Here is an 8,642-nt window from a genome sequence, read left to right as displayed (position 1 = left end):
TGAATGGAGCCCTGGCTCGAGACTGCACTGGATGAATGGAGCCCTGACTGGAGACGGCACTGGACGAACGGAGCCCTGACTGGAGACTGCACTGGATGAATGGAGCCCTGGCTGGAGACTGCACTGGATGAATGGAGCCTTGACCAGAGACGGCACTGGATGAATGGAGCCCTGGTTGGAGACTGAACGGGATGAATGGAGCCCTGACTGGAGATGCCACTGGATGAACGGAGCCCTGAGTGGAGACTGCACTGGATGAATGGAGCCCTGGCTGGAGACTGCACTGGATGAATGGAGCCTTGACCGGAGACTGCACTGGATGAATGGAGCCCTGGCTGGAGACTGCACTGGATGAATGGAGCCCTGACTGGAGACGGCACTGGATGAATCGAGCCCTGGCTGACGACTGAACTGGGTGAATGGAGCCCTGACATGAGACGGCACTGGATGAATGGAGCCCTGACTGGAGACTGCACTGGATGAATGGAGCCTTGACCAGAGACTGCACTGGATAAATGGAGCCCTGACTGGAGACTGCACTGGAGGAATGGAGCCCTCGCTGAAGACCGAACTGGATGAATGGAGAGCTGACTTGAGACGGCACTGGATGTATCGAGCCCTGGCTGAAGACTGAACTTGATGATTGGAGCCCTGGCTGGAGACGGCACTGGATGATCGGAGCCCTGGCTGGAGACTGCACTGGATGAATGGAGGGCTAGCTGGAGACTGCACTGGATGAATGGAGCCCTGGCTGCAGACGGCACTGGATGAATTGAGCCCTGGCTGTAGACGGCACTGGATGAATGGAGCCCTGGCTGGAGATGGCACTGGATGAATGGAGCCCTGGCTGGAGACTGCACTGGATGAATGGAGCCCTGACTGGAGACTGCACTGGATGAATTGAGCCCTGGCTGGAGACTGACTGCATGAATGGAGCCCTGGCTAGAGACTGCACTGAATGAATGGAGCCTTGGCTGGAGACGGCACTGGATGAATGGAGCCCTGGCTGGAGACTGCACTGGATGAATGGAGCCCTGGCTGGAGACTGCACTGAATGAATGGAGCCCTGGCTCGAGACTGCACTGGATGAATGGAGCCCTGGCTGGAGACTGCACTGGATGAATGGAGCCCTGGCTCGAGACTGCACTGGATGAATGGAGCCCTGACTGGAGACGGCACTGGATGAATCGAGCCCTGGCTGAAAACTGAACTGGATGAATGGAGCCCTGACTTGAGACGGCACTGGACGAACGGAGCCCTGACTGGAGACTGCACTGGATGAATGGAGCCCTGGCTGGAGACTGCACTGGATAAATGGAGCCTTGACCGGAGACGGCACTGGATGAATGGAGCCCTGGCTGGAGACTGAACTGGATGAATGGAGCCCTGACTGGAGACGCCACTGGATGAACGGAGCCCTGACTGGAGACTGCACTGGATGAATGGAGCCCTGGCTTGAGACTGCACTGGATGAATGGAGCCTTGACCGGAGACTGCACTGGATGAATGGAGCCCTGGCTCGAGACTGCACTGGATGAATGGAGCCCTGACTGGAGACGGCACTGGATGAATTGAGCCCTGGCTGAAGACTGAACTGGATGAATGGAGCCCTGACATGAGACGGCACTGGATGAATGGAGCCCTGACTGGAGACTGCACTGGATGAATGGAGCCTTGACCGGAGACTGCACTGGATGAATGGAGCCCTGACTGGAGACTGCACTTGATGATTGGAGCCCTGGCTGGAGACCGCACTGGATGAATGGAGCCCTGGCTGAAGACTTAACTGGATGAATGGAGCCCTGGCTGGAGGCTGCACTGGATGAATGGAGCCCTGGCTGGAGGCTGCACTGGATGAATGGAGCCCTCGCTGAAGACCGAACTGGATGACTGGAGACCTGACTTGAGATGGCACTGGATGAATCGAGCCCTGGCTGAAGACTGAACTTGATGATTGGAGCCCTGGCTGGAGACCGCACTGGATGAATGGAGCCCTGGCTGAAGACTTAACTGGATGAATGGAGCCCTGGCTGGAGGCTGCACTGGATGAATGGAGCCCTGGCTGGAGACTGCACTGGATGAATGGAGGGCTGGCTGGAGACTGCACTGGATGAATGGAGCCCTGGCTGCAGACGGCACTGGATGAATTGAGCCCTGGCTGAAGACGGCACTGGATGAATGGGGCCCTGGCTGGAAATGGCACTGGATGAATGGAGCCCTGGCTGGAGACTGCACTGGATGAATGGAGCCCTGACTGGAGACTGCACTGGATGAATTGAGCCCTGGCTGGAGACTGCACTGCATGAATGGAGCCCTGGCTAGAGACTGCACTGAATGAATGGTGCCTTGGCTGGAGATGGCACTGGATGAATGGGGCCCTGGCTGGAGACTGCACTGGATGAATGGAGCCCTGGCTGGAGACTGCACTGGATGAATGGAGCCCTGGCTCGAGACTGCACTGGATGAATGGAGCCCTGACTGGAGACGGCACTGGATGAATCGAGCCCTGGCTGAAGACTGAACTGGATGAATGGAGCCCTGACTGGAGACGGCACTGGATGAACGGAGCCCTGACTGGAGACTGCACTGGATGAATGGAGCCATGGCTAGAGACTGCACTGGATGTTTGGAGCCTTGACCGGAGATTGCACTGGATGAATGGAGTCCTGGCTGAAGACAAAACTGGATGAATGGAACCCTGACTGGAGACGGCACTGGATGAACGGAGCCCTGACTGGAGACTGCACTGGATGAATGGAGCCCTGGCTGGAGACGGCACTGGATCAACGGAGCCCTTACTGGAGACTGCACTGGATGAATGGAGCCCTGACTGGAGACTGCACTGGATGAATGGAGCCCTGGCTGGAGACGGCACTGGATGAACGGAGCCCTGACTGGAGACTGCACTGGATGAATGGAGCCCCGGCTGGAGACTGCACTGGATGAATTGTGCTCTGGCTGGAGACTGCACTGGATGAATGGATCCCTGGCTGGAGACTGCACTGGATGAATGGAGCCCGGATGGAGACTGCATTGGATGAATGGAGCCCTGGCTGGCGTCTGCACTGGATGAATGGAGCCCCGGTTGGAGACTGCACTGGATGAATTTTGCTCTGTCTGGAGACTGATGAGTATAAACGTTACTGCAAACACTGAGCCATGGCTGATACTTTACATGCAGCAAGGGTTCGAGTGTAATTCCACTATTGTATTAGAAATTGGGCAGGAACAGGCGCAATCCAGATCTATAGACTCCTGTCTTCAATGACTGAGCATCCACTGCTCTCTGGGAAACAGAATTCCAAAGATTCACAACCCCTTGCGTGAAGAACTTTCTCCTGATCTCAATCCGAAATGGCCGACCCCTTATTCTGAGACTGTGACCCCTTGTTCTAGATTCCCCAGCCAGGGGAAAACATCCTCCCAGTATCTACCCTGTCAGTCACATTAAAAATTGTATATCTTTCAATCAGATCACCTCTCATTCTTCTACATTTCAGGGAATAATATCCCAGTCTACTCAATCTCTCCTCATAGGACAATCCCCTCATCCCAGGAATCAGTCTGGTGAATCTTTGCTGCTCTCCTTCCAAGGTCAGAATATCCTTCCTTTGGTAAAGAGACCAAAACTGTCCACAGTTCTCCAGGTGTGGTCTCAGCAAGGTCCGATCCAACTGCAATAAGACTTCTTCACTCTTCCATGTACAGGAGCTGACACAGAGTCTCTGTCTCCATCTCACTCCCTCTCACTCCCTCTCTCTCTCTCTCCATCTCAGTCCCTCTCACTCCCTCTCTCTCTCTCTCCATCTCACTCTCTCTTTTTCTCTCTCTCAATCTCTGTCCCGTCTTCTACCTCTGAAGGTGTTCTATGGGTGTGAGTGTTTAATATAAGGTGGTGTTTGTCAGTATATTTTCACTGCCGTATGATTTATGAACATGGTGAGAGGGGATAAGGGATCTGTTCTTTGATGTGAGGCAGTGATGTCTGTCCTAGTGACTCAGACTGTGATGCTGTTGTTTTCTGGGACTGACACTATGATATCGATTGTAATTTCACTCGGTGTGACAGGAGGTTACATTGCTTGATCAGTGGTGAGGGCGGAGCAGACTGAACAAGGAGCTGTAATCGTCAGTCACTGCCGAACACCTTCACACACACCGCACAGTCCGGAAACTTCTTCACTAAATATTCTTTCAGCTCCTTAATTACAGCCCTGGACCTGAAAAGGGAAAAAGAGAAAGACATCTTTTAGAGACGGTCAATGGACACAATGCAGACTTTGCATTACCCACTAATGACACTACGTCCACATTTAACTCATTGTTTAAACTCCAGCACACCTCCTGTTCCAGTCCACATGTTTCAGCCAAAGAGCAGTATAATTCTACAGCACAGGAGGAGGCCGTTCAGCCCCTCGTCTCTCTTTCAGCTGTTTGCTCGAGTAATTCACGACTAACATCTCAGTTTAATATCTGTTGTGGGGAAGTTATTTGAATCTGTTATTAGGGACAGAATGACTGACAAATATAAACTGATCAGAGAGAGTCAGCACGGATTTAAAAAGGGTGAAACATGTTTAACTAATTGAGTTGTATTTTTTGAAGAGGTCACTAATGTGGTAGATAAGGGAATGTCTATGGATGTTATTTATTTGGATTTCCAGAAGGCATTTGAGAAGGTTCCACACAAGAGACTGTTCGCAAAATAGAAGCATATGGAATGTGAGGAAACCTTTTGACATGGGTAAGGAATTGGTTAGGAGGTAGGAGACAGAGAGTCGGGATAATGTGAGGCAAGATGAGGCAACATCGAGGTTTTGCTGGAACAGGAGCCAATGTAGGTCAGTGATCACAGTGATGGGGGAATGTGACATGGTCTGGGTTCAGACATGGGCAGCAGAGTTTTGGATCAGCTCTAGTTTACAGAGGATGGTAACTGTGATGCGAACAGGAGAACATTGGAATAGTCAAGTCTAGAGGTAACAAAGGCATGGATGAGTGTTTCAGCAGTAGATGAGCTGAGGCAGGGAGGACTCGGACGAGGTTACGGAGGTGGAAATAGGTGGTTTTAATGATGATGTGGTTTATGTGGTCAGTAACACATCTCAGGGTCAAATACAACACCATGGCTGTGAACTGCCTGGTTCAGTCTCAGACAGTCCCTGGGAGAGGGATGGAATCAGTGGCTCGGGAATGGAGTTTGTGACGGGGACCGAAGACAATGGCAGATGGAGTTCAATGTGGACAGTGTGAGGTCATCCAGTTTGGACCTGAGAAAGATAAATCAGAGTAATTTCTAAATGGTGAGAAGCTGGGAACTGTGGAGGAACAGAGAGATTTAGGGGTCCAAGTACAGAAAGCATTAAAATCTAGTGACAGGTATAAAACATATTGAATAAGGCTAATGGAATGTTGGTCTTTCTATCAACGGGACTGGAATACAAAGGGGTTTTACTCCAGTTGTATAAAGCTCTGGTTTAACTGCATCTGGAGTAACTGTGTTCAGTTCTGGGCCCCACACCTCAGGAAGGAGAGATTGGCCTTGGAGGGGGTGCAGCACCGATTCACCAGAATGATACCGGGACTGAAAGGGTTAAATTATCAGGACAGACTGTATAGACTAGGCTTGTAGTCACTTGAGTTTAGAGAATTTAGGGATGATCTCATTGAGGTATTTAAGATGAATAAAGGATTAAGATGATTCGGAGAGATGGAGAGAAACTGTTTCCTCTGGTGGGGGAGTCGAGAACAAGGGGACATAATCTTAATATTAGAGCTCGGGGTGATGTCAGGAGGCATTTCTTCACATAAAGGCGAGTGGAAATCGGGAACTCTCTCCCTCATAAAGCTGTTGAGGCTGAAGATCAATTTAAACATTTAACAATGAACTTGATAGATTTTGTTGGGTCGGGGTATTGTGGGTTATGCAACCAAGGCAGGGAGATGGAGATCAGAGACAGATCAGATGATCAAACTGGAGGATAGAACAGGCTCGATGGGCTGAACAGCCTCCTCCTGTTCCTATATTCCCAATCCCACTACCCTGCTCTATCCCCATAGTCCTGTATTCTCCTCAGATTCACATGTTTATTGAGTACAATTTGAATAAAAACCTGAAGTTTAATCCCCGAGAGGCTGCTGAATGTTTAGTGAATTCTCGGTTTTGATTTCAGATTTCTACTATCTGTAGTTTTTAGTTTCCAAACGCTGTTGATTGTTTTAATTCAAGGGTTTATCGATCTGCATTTCCACTTTCAAGGAATGATGTAATTGAACCCGAGATCTCTCTGCTTCTACACTTCCTTCATCAGCTTTTCACTCCTTTTCCTTCCAAAACCCATCATCTCAAACCCCTCGAAATTGAATTGTGTCAGTCTCCGATCTGTCCCTTCCCTGATCCCTCTCCCCGAGTCTTTGTCTGTTCTCCTCCCTGTTTGTCAAACCTCTCCTTCTGTGTAATCAGCACATTCCAATGATCGTGCTCCCTCTGTCCAAGACCAAATCATCGATATATATCAGCAACAAGTCACCTCTTTAATGTAGAGAAACATCGCACGCCACCTCACATGACATCAGGAAAACAGACACAAGTAATACAGAGAGATTAGGAAGGGTGACCAAGTGCTTGGTTAAAGATGTGGGTTTTAAGGAGGGTGAAGTGTTTCAAGGAGACCAAGGTTAAAGGAGGTTCTAGATATGGGGGGGTGGGTCCAGACTACGGAGGGATTTCAATCCAGAGAGTAGAATTTTACATTGAAATTTGAGGGTGTCTGGGGATGGAAGCCCAATGTAGGTCAGCATGGACGGGGGTGATGGTGAACAGGACTTGGTTTGGAACAGGATATAGAGAGCAGAGCTTCGGATGAGCTGAAGAATACAGAGAGTGGAGGATGGCAGTCTGGTCAGGAGAGCACTGGAATAGTAAAGTTGGAGGTGACAAAGACATGAAGAAGAGTTTCAGTAGCGGAAGGAGTGAGGGAGGGGCAGAGATGGGCAATGTTACAGAGGGGGAAGTGGATAATCATTGAGATGTGGAGGATTTGGGGTCAGATCAGGGTCAAAGATGAGGCTAAGGTTGTAAAGAGTCTGGTTCGGCAGCAGACAGTGTTCAGGGAGAGGGATGGAGTTTGTACCAGGAACTGAAGACAATCAGCTTTGATCTTCCCAATGTGTTCCCCAGTGAGACTGGGTCCTCAGTGCTGACTGGTCTTAGCTGCTGTTATTTTCACTGATTGGACGGTTATTATTAGAGACTCCGACCACAGCAGAAATCCCCAATGTAAAAAATAACTGCAAAGACTGTCAGATCGGAAGATTGAAACTTAACTAACAGAGGAAGTGAAAGAAGGAGCTCGGAGCAGCTGGACGTTTGTTAATGACACGGGACAAAACTGTGAACCGCACACACTATCTAGAATTTTACAGCACAGAAGGAGGCCATTCAGCCCATCGTGCCTGTGAGCTACCCAATTACTCCCACTGCCCCTCTCCAGCCCCATAACCCAGCAAATCTTTCTTTTTCAGATCTATCTCCAATTCCCTCTTGTAGACCTGGGCCCACAGCACGAGGCTGTCCCTAACCCGGACTCGAAATTGGCATCTCATTCATTCATTGGAAGACAAAATGCCTGGTGTGGGTAATGGAGCTCAGGACTCGGAACATTCCCTCTCCCCTCCTGAGGGACACTTCATGCTGGGGTAACAGTTCCATGGGCCCCGACAGCACATTCCTACCTCACCCACTTCCCCATTCTGTGGGTGAACAATATGATGGTCACACATGTGGTCCCCGTGCCGCCATGCTACCACGATCGACCGCACGGTGGCCCAACATAAAACGATGGTCGTGCTGCCCCCTCAATCACGTGGAGGGTGGGTGCTCTGCCACGCTGGCAACAGCATCAGCTGCCTTTACACAGGTGCTGGTGCCATTTTGAAAGGACAGCCAGTCCTGCTGCTACATTTACATTTTTAATGGCCGAACCCCTCCCCACCCAATGAACTGCAAAATAAACTCTCGCCCCTTCCCCCCAATAACAATTAAATGTAATGGTTGTCCTCCTCTCCCCCAACAAAACACTTACCAGCAAGACTTGACCTTTCCCCCCAAACTGATCAAAGTTCAGAGGTCACCCCTTCCCACCCTCCCCGACACTATTAATGCTGATTGGACCCTGATCCCCTTCTCACTGCACTAAAGATCCTAAGTCTCCCCCCATCCCCACCTCGGTGGTGCTAGTTTTCCCTGGACGGGGAAGTGAAGGTGTGAGGGCCGGCCGCCGCTCGGAAGATCGCGGGCAGCCGGGAAGATTGCTGTTGATTTTATTTAAATTTATTCATTTACTTAATTTAAATATGTAAAGTCGGATCCCGTCACCCAGCAGCGGAGGGACCGCCCCGGAGCCACGTCACCACCAGGAAGATTGGGTCCGACACTCCTGGCGTCGGACTCCGTGTCCGGCCGCTGTCAGAATGATCTTCCGGCGTCCCCGCCACCATCCCCCGCCACGGATCCCGACATCGGGACCTCAACTAAATCCCAGCCTACATGTGTAAACCTGAACCCTGTTAGCAGGATATTTGACTGCAGGGGCCATCACAACTGTGTCCAATTCTGTCCCCACCTGAAATCCACACACAAC

The 8,642-nt window shown here is 50.6% G+C and overlaps 1 protein-coding gene across 2 annotated transcripts in view; it reads right to left on the bottom strand.

Annotated features, from left to right (window-relative positions):
* Positions 1-618: 618 nt before the first annotated feature.
* Positions 619-8,642, bottom strand: part of LOC137373096 (uncharacterized) — a 28,945-nt gene continuing 20,921 nt past the window's right edge. Inside the window, exons 1-2 of one of the 2 annotated variants that reach the window (XM_068037969.1) lie at positions 6,114-6,218; positions 619-4,220 (exon numbers count right to left, since the gene is read on the bottom strand). In XM_068037969.1, the coding sequence (XP_067894070.1) occupies positions 716-3,034 (2,319 nt within the window). In that variant the 5' untranslated portion in view covers positions 3,035-4,220; positions 6,114-6,218 and the 3' untranslated portion in view covers positions 619-715. Of the gene's footprint in view, positions 4,221-6,113; positions 6,219-8,642 lie in introns of those variants that run through there. The other variant, XM_068037968.1, reaches the window with a different exon arrangement.

Source organism: Heterodontus francisci, chromosome 8 (genome assembly GCF_036365525.1).
Source record: "Heterodontus francisci isolate sHetFra1 chromosome 8, sHetFra1.hap1, whole genome shotgun sequence".
Classification (NCBI taxonomy): domain Eukaryota; kingdom Metazoa; phylum Chordata; class Chondrichthyes; order Heterodontiformes; family Heterodontidae; genus Heterodontus; species Heterodontus francisci.
This window is presented reverse-complemented; position numbering and strand designations above follow the sequence as displayed.